General features: G+C 36.0%; 1 protein-coding gene across 1 annotated transcript; it reads right to left on the reverse strand.

The window, feature by feature from the left end:
• Positions 1 to 41: 41 nt before the first annotated feature.
• On the reverse strand, positions 42 to 17,424 carry TRAPPC6B (trafficking protein particle complex subunit 6B). Its single transcript, XM_043983784.1, has 6 exons — positions 17,066 to 17,424; positions 12,721 to 12,788; positions 11,298 to 11,415; positions 9,044 to 9,127; positions 2,118 to 2,211; positions 42 to 963 (listed from the first exon to the last, which is right to left on the reverse strand). The coding sequence occupies exons 1-6, from the start codon at positions 17,144 to 17,146 to the stop codon at positions 932 to 934; spliced, it is 477 nt and encodes a 158-aa protein (XP_043839719.1). The 5' UTR covers positions 17,147 to 17,424; the 3' UTR covers positions 42 to 931.
• Positions 17,425 to 17,855: the final 431 nt, after the last annotated feature.

Genomic DNA, 17,855 nt, shown 5'->3' on the forward strand with positions numbered 1-17,855 from the left:
GGGTTAAAATAACCTGGATTTAAAGTAAAAATACATCAACATTAAGAAATCAAACAATATTTATTGTATACCACTGGTAAACCCATGGGGGATACTTAATATAAAAGCAATATTAACATGTGCGACATGTTTAATATTATCAGAACTCAATATTCCTGTTACCTAGTATGGTTGAAGAATGGACATGACGCGAATGTAGTGAAACTGACTTGGACAAGTAACTTTTCCATGTGAAGAGTCTTCCTGATTGGTCTCATGTATTTTTAGAGATAGAGTCCATTTATCTTAATTTCCTTCATCTGATTTCTTTTAAACATTTACCTCCCTTCTTTCCACCCTTGTTGATTCCAGAAATCCTCTTCCAGTCTTCGTTTTTGTAGTGCCATGACCAGATTTAAAATACAAAGCTTCTTCATACAAATATGAAAATTTCTCATTTTTACATATACTTCCATTTTTTTTCTGGACATGAAAAAATTAGGTATAAATGATAACTTTTTCCTCTCTGTTAATTCAGCAAGGCTTCAGTTTCTCCCTCCTTTTTAATGCCAAATAATTATCACAAACCAGACCAGCAGAAGCACAAAAAAATGTTGTTACTTGGTTGCTGTGCTTATTTAATTTGTTTTAATGCAATAAAGTTGAATTTGGTATACTATAATATATAGCTCCAGCATAGTGTATAGTGTCTCAGTAAAATTTTCTCTGATACTCTCCCCTGTTCCATCAGATGTTATATATACTATGCTATGGCAATCTTATTTGAGAGTGCATATTATACCATCTAATAAATTAAATTTACACATAGCTTACACGAATCAATGTACTGTAGAAACTTATGACAATGCCAGTAAGTCAAAAGTTACTACTAAAATATTTTTATACATGAATAATTTAATCTCTTTACATTGTAGAAGCATCTGAGTACATGCTACATCTTCTGTATCATCACTTGAAATTTACCTACAAAAAAAGAAACATTTATTGAACAGTACACTCTGAAACGAAGAAAACAAGCCTGGACACCAATCTTTCTAAATTTTTGATCCTACTCCTTTTTTAGCAGCTCTGACAATTGGTTTCTTAGAAGAGATACTTTTTAAAAAATCTGCTCAGAAATCATCATCTTAAATGGAAAAGGAATTTACCCTATAAAGGAATAGCATAGAAAAAAAAATCTTTCTGTAAAATGAAGAACTATTCCCTAACCTGTTTTCTAGTTTGCACTTTTATACTGAATTTCACTAAATTCAGTATTCATAGGAGTTCTCAAAATTTAAACACTGAATTCAGAATCAAATCCTGGCTCGGCCATTTATGAACTTGTGTGACTTTGGGCAAATCTCTTGAGCTCTTTTGGCTTCTAGTTCCTAATCTGTAAAATGGAAATAGTAGTATTTTCATTACTTATACCTTGCAAGGTAGCTAGAAGAATCAAATGAGAATGTTGAAAGAACTGACAATATTTAGCCTGAAGAAGAAAAGATTTAGGGGGAAACGCTTTTGTTCTTCTTGATCCCAGAGGGCAGAACTAGGAATAATGAGTACAAGTTGCAAAGAGGCAAAATTTAGATTTGCCGTAAGAAGAGATTTCCTAACTATTAAATCTACCCCAAATTAGGATGAACTGCCTTAGGAGATAGTGGATTCCCCCTCACCAGAGGTCTTTAAATAAAAAGTTCCAGAAGGGATTCTTTTCAAATATTGGTTGGTTACCTAGTTCCCTTCCAAACCTAGTATTCTGTTGGTGATGTGAAAGAACTTTGTAAATTGTAAAGCATATACAACCGCTAAAAATAAAATCAAACTGTTTTAGAAGTTTAAATTTCCCCAGAAACAAATTGGAGAAATACATACCCTTGTATTACAGCTTATTAGACTGGATTTTTGAGACTCCCATTTAAAGACAATTATACCCATAAGTATAAAAATTAAACTTAAAATTAAACTCTTAAGTCCTCATTTCTTCTTTACTTTTACCTATTATGGTATAATTCTATATTGGCTAAAAATGTTCATATAGCATATGTTTATACTACATATATATTTTTATCAAATACAGTAAATCTTTCATGAAAAATACACTCTTACAAAAAAGAGAGAGGAACTTTACTTACATGCTGGCATTGCTGACACTTCAGCTGTCACAATACTTTTTATCCCCAAATTTGATAAGCCACCTCTGATTAAGCCACATGTAAATGCTAAATACTAAAAAATAATAATAATAATAATAATTGTGAGAAATTATTCAAGCCATGGTAAATTTATATACTAATAATGTTTTAATTTTCTTGTAGAAGAGTTGAGAAACTGTAGATTTATGTTACTACAGTCTAATTATAACTGCATGTGACTAGAGTCTCTCACCCATTTTGATTAAAATTTATCCCGATCATTTTTGCTTAGGATCTGAGGACCAAAAAAAAGTATGCTTGAGTAAAACCAGACTCGAGAATTAAAAGCTAAGCATGACTTCTTTGTCATACGACCAACAAAATTATGAACTAGGTATTTCCCCTAGTCCCCACTAAAACACTCAAAAAAGCGGAGGGGATTATGTTCAGTTGTAAAACAATTACAGGTGAATCAAAAGGACCAGAAAGAACCCCAACAAGATAGCCTTATGAATTGAAACCTTAAATGCTAAACCTTAAAGCATTCAGCATCCCTCCTATACTGGCCTCCATATATCAACCAAATTGCAGATTTGTGCCTTAGACCCACACTGGTAGCCTTTCCTGCTGCAGAGACTTGTTGGCATACTCTACAAAGGCAGACATTAATTTGCCCAGCCACATGAGGAAGAGAAAGGGGGTTAGGGCAAAAGTTAGGCTGTCTTCCGCCTAGGGTGGCCTCTTGGTTAGGGAGCTCTCAAGGCTTCAGAAACTCTTCAGAACACCCTCCGTGCCCCTAACCCTGAAAGAGGGGCACACTGACCCAACCAGAAAAGAAAACTATCAGAACCAGAAAGAACAGAGAGAAGTAGCAACTCGGAGTAGTTACAACAGGACTTAAGGAAAGGGGTCCAAAACCCAACTGGCACCAGTTATGTCACCCTAGATGCTACTTATGGCATGGATCAAGACTAGTGAAACATAAAGCCTCCAATATGGGTAATAGATGAGGCAGATTTGCAGTTTGGTCCTGAGGATAATCCATCCACCTGTAAAGGGGGAAGAGTCAGAAAGTGAGTAATGGGTGAACAGAAGGCTGAAACACCAAACATTTAAAGAGGAAAAAAATTCAATTAAAAACCTAGAGCACAAGCAGATACACCAGCAGTGGATCCTAAAATGAGGAGAAAAGATAAAATATTAAACCCTCAAAGACAGCACAAAGCTCTTAAGTATACAAGACAAAAGTAAAGTGACCCAACTCATGGTCAAACATAGGACCCTATAGAATCCCAAGGGAGCATGGGACCACAGCAGGATGTTCCTGAATGGTTCAAAGGAGAAATAAAACCTCTATGAGAAAATATTAGTAAAGAACAAAATTCCCAGCAGTGGTGGATTTCTCCAAAGAAGTGAAAGAAAAGAACTAAGCTGAAATACAAAAATACTTAGAGGAAATTTTGTGAGAAGAGAATCAAAATGTGCAATCATGTTAAAGAACATGAACACTTTGAAAGCAAAAGCCATTAAACTCAATATGATATTCAGAGAACCTGTGGGTCATAAATCTCACAGAAGTAAATGATAAATAGAAAAACATAAACTTAATACTGTTGGAAATAGTAATCTAACTTTTATGGAGGTAACAGTCCCATAAAATGGCGTGAAAGTAAAAAATATTAATGTTGATAGGCTCCCTTGACCACTAAAACCTGTAATCTTTCATTAGAGATTGCTAAAATTACTATTTTTAACAAAAGTTAGCCCCCTACTTTCTATACTGTTTTCTGCCATGACCCCAAGATGAATACCTTCCCTTCACCCCTTTCCAGTTCCCTTTTACTTATTTTCTCATTGGAATTTAAGCTCCTTGAGGGCAGAGCCTATCTTGCCTTTTGCTTGTATTTTTATTCCTATCACTTAACACCATGTCTGATATACTTAATAAATATCTTTTCTATGCTATGGAATCTTGTGAGCCCAGTATGTATTACGATTTTATTGCAGTATGATTTGTAAAGGTTGTGTTTAGAATTCCTGCCTTCAGGGGGCAGCTAGGTGACCCAGTGGATAAAGCACTGGCCTTGGATTCAGGAGGACCTGAGTTCAAATCCAGCATCAGACACTTGACACTTACTAGCTGTGTGACCCTGGGCAAGTCACTTAACCCTCACTGCCCTGGGCAAAAAAATAATAATAATTCCTGCCTTCAAAAAAAAAAAAAACAAAACCCATTTATTTCTAATTTCTGTGGATAAAGCACCGGCCCTGAATTCAGAAGGACCTGAGGTCAAATCCAGCATCAGACACTTGATACTTACTAGCTGTGTGACCCTGGGCAAGTCACTTAACCCACCTGGCTCCTCAAAAAAAAAAAAAAAGTAATATAATTTCTGTTTCCTAATCTACTTTTTATAAAGGTTTTATGTGATGATAAGATATATTTATATAATGTTCTTGTTCAGAGGACTCCATGAGACATGCATCATGCTTTCAGGACATAACTGCAACAGAACTTGAGTTTTAAAGACAAACAATAAAAATATGCAATGAATGCACAAGGAGCGCTTTACTCTAAAAAAAGGTAAGGTGAATTACACCAATGTAATGCCTAATAGGATACCAGCTGCCCCACAAACTTGGTACATCGCACCTCTCACTTTTTCTCTACTGCACATAGCCATAAATGTTTGTAGCTGTCAACCCAAAAGTGAAAATAAGGTTACTAATAAAATTATATGAATGTTTGAAGTCACAAAAGTTAACAATAGGAATGTTAAGGATTGACTGTAAGAAAACTGTACAGAACTTCTGAATACAGAAAAGAGCTATGATCAAAAGAAACCACATATCAACACCCAGAAGGGAAAAAAAACAACTATGCTTCACACTCCAAGACACACAATTGTTAAATTTAACAATTCTTAATGACAAAAAATGAAATTCTACAAGGTAAAAAGATCTTCAAATATAGAGGAAGGAAATTCTAATAATAATAAGCAATTCCACACCCACTGGAAACCACAGAAAGGAATGGAACAATATATTCCAAAAGGCAAAGAAGCTCAAGTTGCAACCCAAAATGGCATAAGTTAAAAATCTGAACTTAATCAGCAGTTTTTTACAAAATGTACTTTAAACATAAAGAAGTGCCTTTGAGGCATGCCTACGGGGAAAAACTGACAGAAAAATAATATTTCACTTGCAAACACTCCCCCAAATTAAAGAAACACAATAAAGGTAATAAGTATAATTACTACAGAATAAGTAATGAAATCCCATTTCTAGAGGTTACTTTTTAAAGAGAAAGAAAAAGACTGGCCTATTAGGTAAAAGAAATCATTAATTTTTAAAAAGTATACAAAGGGATAAAACTGTAAGATGAATTTAAAGATATAGAAGCAAAACTGCACTCTAAAATGGACAAGAAAAATGTTGAAGGGGCTGGCTAGGTGGCGCAGTGGATAAAGCACCAGCCCTGGATTCAGGAGTACCTGAGTTCAAATCTGGCCTCAGACACTTGATACTTACTAGCTGTGTGACCCTGGGCAAGTCACTTAACCCCCATTGCCCCGCCAAAAAAAAAAAAAAGAAAAGAAATATGTTGACACTTCAGCTACCACAAAACTTTTTAATCTCCAAATTAGATAAACTCTGATTAAACCATATGTACTAGGGGGCGGCTAGGTGGCGCAGTGGATAAAACACCGGCCCTGGATTCAGGAGTACCTGAGTTCAAATCTGGCCTCAGACACTTGACACTTACTAGCTGTGTGACCCTGGGCAAGTCACTTAACCCCCATTGCCCTCAAAACAAAACAAAATAAAACATATGTACTATGTACTAAATCCCAGAAGGGACATATATGGGTATAGGGAAGGCACAGGGCAGAAAAATTTGTGGTGTACCCTTATCAAGTTTTAGGACAGAGAAGTATGTGATATACCCTTATCAAGTCTTAGGATTCATAACTCAAAAAGGGAAGCTGTAGGAGAATGGCAAGTATTGAAACTGGAGAAATGAAAAGGGGAAGTCTCAACCTAACAGGGCAGGAAGGCCCTAGTGAATAGCACTCCTAGGAGTAAAAAGGCATATACCTGTGATGAGAGATGAAGACCTTATGGTAGATTTAGTCTACATGGGAAGATGGTTGTGCCTCCATAGATAATAGAAGGGAAACTGGAGATAAGATAACCAAAGGAAAGGAAAATGATCAAGGGCAAGGCAGGGGTAGAATTCAATCACACAATTTGGAAAAGAAGGTAACATCTACTAAGGGTATTGCTTCTATCCACCTTACTTCCCCTTGTTTGATATGTGAGGGCCAAAATTTGATAAATAATTTTTACCACAGATACTTGCATAGTGAGGCAGAACAGAATGGGTCAATAACAGAATTTGGTTAGGACAGAGCAAAACCCTGGTGTTTAAGAAGCTTTACCTCCGTGAGGAGCACAAAGAGATTAAAGAATAAAGATATAAAACATGAATCAGAAAAAAAATTCAGGACAGAAAGAGAAAAGAATAAAGGAAGGAAATTCTTAGAAAAAGCTAGACATATAGAAGAGTAAATAAAGAGTAAAAGTGGAAATAGAAAGGCTAGGGCTAAACAAAGACAGAAAGTCAGAATAATAACAGGGAAAGTAAAAGCAAGTAGACCAGGAATTTTTTTTTCTGGCAAAAAAGCTCTGTTATTCCTTAAACAAGCATTTTTAACAAGCCACCTATGCATGAGGCACTATGAGTTCAAGGACAAAATGCAAAACAGTCCCTGCTCTCAAGGAATTTATATCCTATTGAGGGAATACAATATTTAAAGGTAAGTACCTGATTTGAGAAGGAAGATTGTATCAACAGCTATGGAAACAATTTCCATAGATTATAGACCTATAAAGAAGATAAAAATTCTAAACAGGTGAGATGAAGAAAATACAAAGTTGATCACAGACTTAAGGCAAACTTACTCTTTTCCAAGCCTGGCATTTGAATGCTCAGTTTGGGAAATAGTAGGTAGTTCAGCTTGGCTAGAACATAGAATAACATGTATACTAATTGGTACTTAGAAGTGAAATGAAGTAAAAAAAAAAAAGTAACTTGAAACGAATTGTGGTAGATGAACACAACAAACTATTATAGCACCATAAGAAATCACAAAAACTACAAATTCAGAGAATCATGGGAAGACTTATATGAACTGAGCAAAAGTATAATGAAGAATACAAAATATAGGATTGTAATGATGTAAAAATAAAAGTTACAATATGGCAATGTTTTACATAATTGCACATGTATAACCCCTCAGGGAAGGGGGTGGGGAAGGAGAGATAAAATTTAGAACTCAAAACTATAAATAAAAATTTATTTTTAAAAAATAAAAATAAAAGTCACACAAAAAGGCAACTGAACTTGAATTAACTGCATTGGCCAATCTTGGTTCTGGAAAACAGGTGGCTATTACAGGTATAGAATTATGTTAGACAAAGTTGTTTTTTCAGTTGGGTTTTGCTTGATTTTTTCTTTATTACAGGACACAATTACTGGGGAAGGTATATTGGAAATTACTGTATTATATGAAAAGCTATCAATAAAATTTTAAGTTAATTCATAATAATCCTATAAGTGTCAATTAATCATCAAGTTGTACTATTTATTTCGAATTTTAATCAGGTATACTGACAAAAAATTATATTCATTGCGAGGCCTGAATTTTAGTGGTTCTCAAAATTGGAACTTGACTTTACTGCAAAGGAGCAAAGATATCATTAAAGACTACTCTGACATCAGGTCTATGTAGTACTTTGGGGTTTTTTTTCATTTATAATTGTTTTTATTCTGAACTTAAACACTACATGAACATTTCCATACATAAAGGATAGAGAGGATTGTCCATGAAACTAGGAATCTAAGCTGTTCAGCTTCTTTCCTTTCTCCTACCTCTTTTTGTTCTCTTCTGTACATTTCAAGTTCTGTACATAACAAGAGCTGTTATGTCCTGAAAAATTCATTATCTATTAGTCAGCCTACAGGTTATGTGTCTGTGTCAATTTGGCTAGCCTAGCCTTTAGATATCTAATATTCAATCCAAGTTCCAGACCTGTACTCAAGAACTTCCTGGCTTGGTGAAGACCTGCCAGAGTTTGCTCTCCACTAACATTTACTTTGAGAATCCAGGATTACATCAATATCATAACTATACTTTAGACCTGGGGTCAGTGGAAAGAAAATTTAATTTGTAGTCAGAGGGTTTGACTATTGACCCTGCTATCTTTCATTAGATTCCTCTGGGCCTCTGTTTCCTCATATCTAAAATGTGAGCTCTAAAGAGAGCTCTAATCATGTATCACAAGTTTTTAAATCATTTCATAAAAAAAAATTTTAATTAAATTTTCAAAGAACATGTTTCTCAGAAAACTAGTTCTTATGTAAGTAGTAACAAGCATTTGCCCTTTTACTTAATTTTACACTTGTGCCTGGGATTTAAATTCTTTTTTTTTGTTTTTTGTTGTTTTGGTGAGGCAATTGGGGTTAAGTGACTTGCCCAGGGTCACACAGCTAGTAAGTGTTAAGTGTCTGAGGCAGGGTTTGAACTCAGGTCTTCCTGAATCCAAGGCCAGTGCTCTATCAACTGCACCACCTAGCTGCCCCTGAGATTTAAATTCTAAGAAGACTCCAGAAATTGTTATTTTATGCAGCATCATGAAAAGTTCTGATAATTAATGCCAGACCTCCCAAGTTAAACCCAGTGGTGAATCCTTTTTTTAAAGCAAAATATTTTTCAATGAACAACCCCTTTAAATTATAATTTTTCCAAGGCATCTTTATCCTATTTTAAACTCACAAATGTACCATGATTAGCACTGAACTTGTCCATTCAATTGTAATATTTTTTTTCTTCAACAGAAATCCCCAGTCTTCTATGAATTACCTTAGGAGCATGATCTAAATACTGTTTTCCTGCAGACATCTGAGTCAGGAGTCGAAATTTGTTGTCTTGAAGCACATAGATGCCCTGTCACCAAAACACAAGAGAAACTCTGGTTATTTTTTTTAAATTCTTTCAGAATTCTCAACTATACAATAAATAATTGTCATACTTTTAAAAAGTTTAAGAAACCACTTTCTATTAAAAAAATCTGCTAATAAAATAAATTTGTTGCACAAGAGCAAGTCAGAGAATATCAACTGCCTGATTGAAAGCAGTGAATTCACCAGATCAGACTAGCTACTTATGATTACACACAGTATCAGTGCTAAATTTCCACATAAATTTAATTTTATTTTTGGTTTGGACCTTTAATTTCAATGGTATCAAGTATTCCCAATATGGAAACTCCCTCCAATGATACAAACTGACAATTCAGTTCTATCTTATAAGTTGTAGAATGTTGCCTGGCACACAAAGTGGTTGGGTGATTTGCACATGGTCACACAGCTAATATGGCTTCAAGTTCTCTGGGCAGCATTTGAACCCAGTCCTTCCTGACTCCAAAGTTGGCTGGACTTCCACCCAAGGTAAAGCTCACTCTTATACATAAAACTAGTCTTGAAGTATCACTTAATGCTGATCAAATTATTTTGTAGAGGCATATTCAAGACACATCTCCCTTTTCAATTTAAAGTTAAATGTATGAAAATACAATTGAAGATTTGGAAGTAGTAGGCAATATTTAATGATAGAATATTAATGTGTTCTAATACCTGCTACGCATACTACTATAACTTTTAAGATAACTGGTTACATAAATTTACTGTTTAATAATTCTTAAGTTTCATGAAAAATAGCATGAGTTTATTTTAAATGGAGACACAATCTTGCTTTGTCATATATAGTTAATAGCTACAGTAACAAAGCTTGGTGAACAGAAAATGAATATGATTATTTTAAAGTCTTCCTTAATATTCTCTACCTTACTAATCAACTTTTTATAAAATATTCCTAAGATGAAAAATGTTATGTATTAAAACATAATAAGGGGGCAGCTAGGTGGCGAAGTGGATAAAGCACCAGCCTTGGATTCAGGAGGAACTGAGTTCAAATCTGGCCTCAGACACTTGATGTTGACTATCTCTGTGACCCTGGGCAAGTCACTCAACCCTCACTGCCCCACAAAAAACAAAAACAAACCCTACACACACACACACACACACACACACACACACACACACACACACACACACACACATAAAAGATAGGGGGGAAAGCCTCTGAATCAAAGTGAAACCTTCATCAATTATCTCCCCTTCCACACCCCTCCACAATATTTCACTTATGAGAATGGAAGCAGAAAATTTAAGATGTGTTAAAATGTTTTCCAGTGATTCTACTTCCCTACCCCTAAATATGAAACATTCTTCACCTATAAAAATGATATCTAAACTATGTCTAACTAAGCTATTAACTCATATTATTGCCCTTTAAGGTTTACACATTGCTCCTCATTTTATTTTGAGGAAACTGAGGCTCAGTGAGATTAAATGACCTACCCATGGTTGGGTTCTGAACTCAAGGCCAGCAACTCTTTTAACTCTATCATGTTTCTCTCTCAGGTCTCTTCTAGGCCTGAAATTTTAAGATTCTTATTTGAGGTTTTACATATTACCAACACTGACACAATGACTAAGCAATAAAACATCTTAACACCAAAAATAATTCTGACAATGAACTTGAATGCATTTTTAAAGTATTGTTTTTAAACAGGTTTTTACTGATATCAGTTGTTTTTACATTGCCTAGATTTCTCCCTATATCCTTTCCTCTGACCCCTCCAAGAGAGATATCTTATATAAGAATTTTTTATAAAAGGTAAAAAAGAAAAAGAGAACAAAGTTAACAAAACCAATCAATAAGTTGAAAAAAAAATTGACATTACAAGTAATGTTTCACACCTGTGAACCATCCCCACTACTCAGAAAATATGCAGGGAAAGGTATTATTTTCAATTTTTTTTAAATACCTAGTTGTCATTGTTAGTGATTTTCCCTTTGATCTTTATTCAGTGCTTATGACAAAAATCATGACTCATTAAATCTGTCATCAAGTGAAAAAAACACAATCTCAAAGTTAGAAACAAATCTTTAAGACATCATTTAACATTTTATTAATCAAAATAAACAGCAGAAATAAGTTTACTTTATCAAAGTAAAGCGACATGTAAAGCAAGTCTTAATTTGTACAATACCTGATGATTTGTCCTTAGATTATCAATTTGTTTCTTGAAAACAGTGGTCCAAAAATCTTTGCAAATGAACTTCATGATATCTAATTCATCCTTGAATCTTGCAGTGTCCTTTGTAAACCTAAAAAGATCAAAAGAAAGTAATAACTTTACAGTATTTTCCTCCAAAGAAAGCCACAAATCTAATTTCCAAAGGGCAAAAATGTGTATATTATTTAAATTGTTATAATTGTATACTTAGTTATAATTCTTCATAATGTAATATTTCAAATGTCACAGGTGATATATAGCAGATAAAATGAATTTATATCATGATCCTAACTTATTTTGCAATTAAAATTTTAATGATATGACTGAAATTTTGAAAATAGGAAGCCAAATGTGTTTTTAAATCATGCTGTATTGATTTTGTAGCTTAAACTATGTGACATTCAGCTATTATTTATTCCTGGGTATATTTAATATTAAAATGTTTAGAAGAACAACAGAATTGAGATATGAAGTATACTATAAAAATTAACTAGTGATAAATATCAAAGAGAGATTATGAAACATAATTATAATTAGAAAAATAGCAGTGTATTGCAAAACCTTGATAAAAATTTATTTTAAAACTCTAAGAATCTGTTATATGTAGAATGTTTCATAAAGTATTTTTGATTCTCTGGACTTTAAACAAATTTCAAACAAGTTAAAAAGCACTAAAACTATGAGAACTTACATATATATTTAGGTTTAAAGAAGTTATTAGAGGAAAAAATATACACAATTTCAGCTAACTGGACCAACTTTGAGAAAAATATCTAGGGGCAGCTAGGTAGTGCAGTGGATAGATCACCAGCCCTGGATTCAGGAGGACCTGAGTTCAAATCTGGCCTCAGACCCTTAATACTTACTAGCTGTGTGACCCTGGGCAAGTCACTTAACCCCAATTGTCTCACCAAAAAAAAAAAAAATCAAAGAAACAATTAGGAGTCAAAGCAATGAGAAAAATATCCAAACTAAAAAAATCACACAAAATTTCAGCTCACAGTGAAAACTTTACTAAGTAGAAGAAATGCAAGATTTAAGTAGAACTAAAGTTTCGTGGCAGCCCTCCAACAGTGCCCTCTTTTTAAAATATGAGTCATTTTAATTTATAACTTAACTGGTAACAAAAAAGACAATCAGCACTGTGACACTGGAGGTTCAAATCCTGCCTTTTATTGACTATATGAACATGGACATACCATTTCAACTTTCTGATCCTGTTTTCTCATGTATAAAATGAGTATAATATTTAGTAATAATATCTGTAGTACGCACCTCAGAGGGCTGTTGTGAGGATCAAATTAAATCGGGTAAGGGACTCTGAAAACCTAAAAGCACTATATAAAATATCAACTATTATTATTACTATTATCATTATTATCCAAACTGAGCTTACCTTTCTATCAATCCTTGTCCCACTCTAAAACCCATGTTCTCCAGCTTAGTAATGCATCTTCCATTTTCCTATAAAATATAAAAAAGCCTTCTGAATCTTAATAAAAATCTAATTTCCAAGCTTCAGAAGGCCAGAACTTTGAACTAATCTCCAAAAATAAAAATGTTGATTAATCCCTTCCAAAACTTATAAAAGTTGCCCAGTATCTACAAAACTATGAGCAAGTTACTAATTTTTCCTTCTCAATTAAAAAAAAATGAACCTAGTTATAGAAAATTATCAGAAAGGGATTTTCTATTATTCACATTGCCAATATTTTTCATTAGTCACTGACATACAAAGTGTACCTATACTCAATACTTAACATTTCTGAACTATTAAATTCTACTATAACTACCAAGAGAATTAATTCATTCCCCTTCCCTACTTTACCATTTCTGTCAACAGTTCTTTCCTAACTCCCAAATGAAAAAATATTTAATTAGGAGAGATAAAGAGGGAAACTACATTTTGCTGAAAGGTAACACAGACAATAAATTAATTTCAATACTTAACATATATGAACCTAAAGGTATTGCTTCAAATACTTAAAAAACTAAATAAATTAAAAGGAGAAATAGTAAAATGATATGAGTGGGGGACCTCAATTTACTCATCAGCCCTATATAAATCTAATGAAAAAATAAACAAGAAACAAGTGAATAGAATTTTAGGAAAATTAGATATGATAGCCTTCTCATGATTGGTGAATGGAAATATAGAGAAGTATATATAGATATATTTCTCAGCTATGCGTAGTATCTTTACCAAAATTGGTCATATCTGCAGATGCAAAACTCTCAAAAACAAATGCAGATGGCCGGCTAGGTGGCACAGTGGATAAAGCACCGGCCCTGGATTCAGGAGTACCCGAGTTCAAATCCAGCCTCAGACACTTGACACTTACTAGCTGTGTGACTCTGGGCAGGTCATTTAACCCCCATTGCCGCCCCCCCCCCCAAAAAAATGCAGAAAAGCTGAAATATCATACACATCCCTTACTGATCACAATGCAATATTAATTGTTAAATAAAGGGTCACTGCAAAATGTTTTTAAATCAACTTTAGACTAAATAATTTAATACTAAAGAAGTGGTGGGTCAAAGAATAAATCAGAGAAACTATAGCTAATTTCATTAAAGACAATGACAACAATGAGACAACATACCAAGATTTTGGGGATGCAACCAAAGCAGTCCTTACGGAAAATTTTTTTATTTCTAAACACTTTCATTAATGAAAAAGAGAAAGAACAGATCAATGAATTGGAACTGCAACTAAAAAATACTAAAAAATGAACAAATTAAAAAACATTAAACACCAAAATAGAAATCTTAAAAAAACAAAGATGAGATTAACAAAATTAACAACCCCAAAACCCCCCACTAACTGTGAGTATATCCAAGGTTCTGTCCTGAGCCCTCTTCGAATTTCTTTCTACACTATCTCTCTCTTAATGACCTCATTAACTCCCCTGGGTTTAATGATCATCTCTATGCTAATAACTACTAAATCTATATAAACCCTAGACTCTGTCCTGAGAGTTCCAGTGGCACATCTATAGCTGCCTACTTAGACATTTTAAACACAAAACTCATTATCTTCCTCCTCCTCCCACCCTTATTCCCAACCCTCTAACTCATTCCCTATTTCTGTAGAGTACTACCATCTAGTCACCCAGATTTACAACTTTGTTGTCATCCTCAATCTCACATATCCAATCAGTGGCCACGTTGTCCTTTCTACCGCTCTACATCTCTCAAATATATCCTTCTCTCTACTTATATGTATCATCTTAATTCAGGGACTCATCAACTCTGGCACTATATATAGATATATCGTACTATATATAATTCAATAAAATTTTAATGTATTTGACTACAATTATTTATTAACTTAATTATTTGTTAACTAAACTTTACTTCAAAAGATAAAAACCTTTCAAAATGAGTCTCAAAATACCATTTTTTGAGACATCAAGATGTGCCTGGTCACCTCTGAAATATCCTGTATGCGTGACTATGACAGGGATACAAAAACAAAAATGAACCTGTCCCTACCCTCAGGAAACTTACAAAAGGAGACAACATATATGTCCAATTATAAATATATACAACATATATAGAAATAAATATATGCTATGTGTGTATAAATATATCTAATTGTAATATATACAGAATACAAGGTAATTTTGTACTAGCATCTAGATGGATCAAGAAAGCCTTCAAGTAGAATGCTTAAACAGAGTTTATAAGAAACAAAGGATTATATTACCTCCATATTTCACAATAAGAAGTATATTCTGGTGACAGGGCACAGTCAATTCAAAGGCATGGAAACTAGAGATGCAATGTGATATAAGAAGACCAGTAAAATGGCCCCTATGGACATAGAGTGCTAGAAGGGGAATAATGTTGAATGAAACAGGAAAGCTGGCTTGAGGCCAGATTGTGGAGGGCCTTACATGACAAAGTTTATACTTGGTTCTCATGGTAATAGGAGACCTTGAAGTTTACTGAGTAGGAGAAGAACATGGTCACACTTACACTGTAGTAGTTGTGTGGAGGACATATTGGAAAGAAGAGAGATCTGAGGCAGGGGTATAAATATGGAGACTATTGCAATACTTCAGGAAAGAGATCATGAACTAAAATAGTGGCTGTATAAAAAGAAGAGGACTTCCTGCCTTTTCAGTGAATGTCCACCATTCTTGAAATACTATCCCTCCTTATTTCTGATTCCCAGACTCCTTCAAGTCAAATCCTTGTTTTTCTGAGGTCTTTCCAAATCTGTCTCAGTGCTAGTACCGTCCCTCTGAGATTGTGTCCAATCTACCATATCTGTATCTATCTTTCTAGCTAGATTATATCCAATCTACTGCATCTCTCTCCTTTCTCTCTATATGTGTGTGTATATATATGTGTGTGTGTGTGTGTGTGTGTGTGTATATATATATGTATATATATAAATATATTACATATACATTGTTGTTTGCATGTTGTCTCCCCCATTAGTATGTGAACTCCTCAAGGGAAGCATCTTTTTTTGTCTTTCTTTGTATCTCCAACACTTGGCACATAGGAGGTACTTGATAAATGACTGCTGATGGACTAGAAAGTACTATTTATAAGAGCCCAATAAACCAGTGGTGGCAATGTTATTCAAAAGAGTCGGTGGGCATGCATGTCAAGAATGGACCGAAGTTTCACTAAAAAAAAAAGGGGGGGGGGCACCTAGGTGTCGCAGTGGATAGAGCACCAGCCCTGGAGTCAAGAGTACCTGAGTTCAAATCCGGCCTCAGACACTTAACACTTACTAGCTGTGTGACCCTGGGCAAGTCACTTAACCCCAATTGCCTCACTAAAAAAAAAAAAAAAAAAAAAAAGAATGGACCAAAGTAAAGTGCACAAGAGGAAACCATCAGTCAGTTAACTGGACTGTATTCGTGCTATTAAGTGCTGGGGTACAAATTAAAGCAAAAAACAGTCCCCGCTCTCAAAGAGCTCAGAGACAACAGGCAGACAACACGGAAACAAGTACAAACAAGTACATGGAAACGTGTACAAACAAGATACATACCAGAAAACAGGGGGCAGTCTCAGAAAAAAGAAATCAAGATTAAGAAGAAGCTGAAAAAGCTTCCCATAAAATTGTAAGTTTTAGTAGCGATTTGAAGGAAGCCTGCCAGACAAGCCAGGAAGAGGAGATGAAGAGAGAGAGTCCCAGGCATAGAGGACAATAAAAATGACTGGACTTGGAGACAGAGGAAGAAAGAAAGTAGGTACAGGGGACTGAGGAGTAATAAGACTGGAGAGGTAGGAAGAGGCGACATTGAGGGGTTTTAAAAGCCAAGCACTTTACATTTGATACTGGAGGTAATCACGGGAATTTCCTGAATAGAGGCAGGGGAGGTGACACGGCCAGACCTGAGATGACAGCTTAATCTGACAGCTGAGTGGAGCATCCTTGGACTGCAGTGAGAGGCAAGGAGACCAACTAGCAGGTGACGAGGGGCCCGCACACACCACGGCGGTGGCGGGGTCGGAGTTCTCGAGAAAGGGTACCAGGGTGGGAATTTTAGGACTCGACAACTGATTGATAATGGGGCGGGGGAAGGGGTGAGGAGTCGAGGATGGAACTGGGAGGACGGGGGAAGAGACTTTGTGTGAAGTTTGCGGGCTGGACGGGAAATGAGAACAAAATGGAGAGGAGTAAAAAAGGGCGACGGAGGAGAAGGGGGGACGCCTGAAAGGAGAGGGGCCTGGAGGGGAAAGAAGGACACTGGGCCAGGGCAGCGGTCACTCACCACCTCCCCCTGATCCGCGGACTTGTAGACGCCCGTCACCATCTCGTTGTGGAGAAGCAAGAAAAGCGCCTCGTCTGCCATTTCCTGTTTCTCCTGGGCTCCGGGGACCCCGGGAGGGCGGAGGTCAAGACCCGAGCACGGCCGCCGCCGCGATGGATGCAGCCGCCTCCGGGGCCGCCGCCTCCGGGGCCGCCGCCCAGCCCCACTGCGCCAGAGCCCGGTTTCACAGGCGGCCGGAAGGCTGGGGTTTCACCGCGATCTCCGAGGCGCCAGCACCCAGGCAGTGAGCCGAGCCGCAGGCGCGGCCGCGACCCGAAGCACAGGCAAAACCACCCAGCACCAAACCCCTCCGGCCGGACCGACCCCGCCCGAAAGAGGAGAACAACTTCCGGTGCCTCTAGCCCCATATTCCGCCGGCTCTATGGTCGGCGGCGGAAGTGCTCCCTTGCTTTCTGTTTTCCTCAGCTATTTTCCATTTTGTTGTTATTTTCATCTATTCCTCCCCCCCCCCCCCCGCATCAAGCATTATTTTCATTCCCTCCTCACCCATACGGGGTCATGAGTTGGACACGACTAAACAACAACCACCTCTCTCCTGACCTCCAGTGTCACATTTCCAACTCCCTATTGGACATCTTTAGCTGGATGTTTTATAGAAATCCTAAACTCAACATGTATGGGACGGGGACCCCAAGAAACCCAAAGACCCCAACCCCCTAGGAATCTTTAAACTTTTCCAAGGAAACAAAAGCGATAGATAGATATAGATATAGTTACAGATATAGATTTA

This window comes from Dromiciops gliroides, chromosome 2 (assembly GCF_019393635.1).
Source record: "Dromiciops gliroides isolate mDroGli1 chromosome 2, mDroGli1.pri, whole genome shotgun sequence".
Lineage (NCBI taxonomy): Eukaryota > Metazoa > Chordata > Mammalia > Microbiotheria > Microbiotheriidae > Dromiciops > Dromiciops gliroides.

Bases quoted from the DNA above. Each gene is read 5' to 3' on its own strand.
- TRAPPC6B (XM_043983784.1), bottom strand. From the start codon at position 17,146: ATGGCAGACGAGGCGCTTTTCTTGCTTCTCCACAACGAGATGGTGACG. The intron at 9,128-11,297 runs GTATTGTACAAA...TTTTGGTGACAG, and splicing joins ATCTAAGGACAAATCATCAG to GGCATCTATGTGCTTCAAGA. The intron at 2,212-9,043 runs GTAATTCATAGA...ATTATTTTTTAG, and splicing joins ATTTAGATCATGCTCCTAAG to TATTTAGCATTTACATGTGG.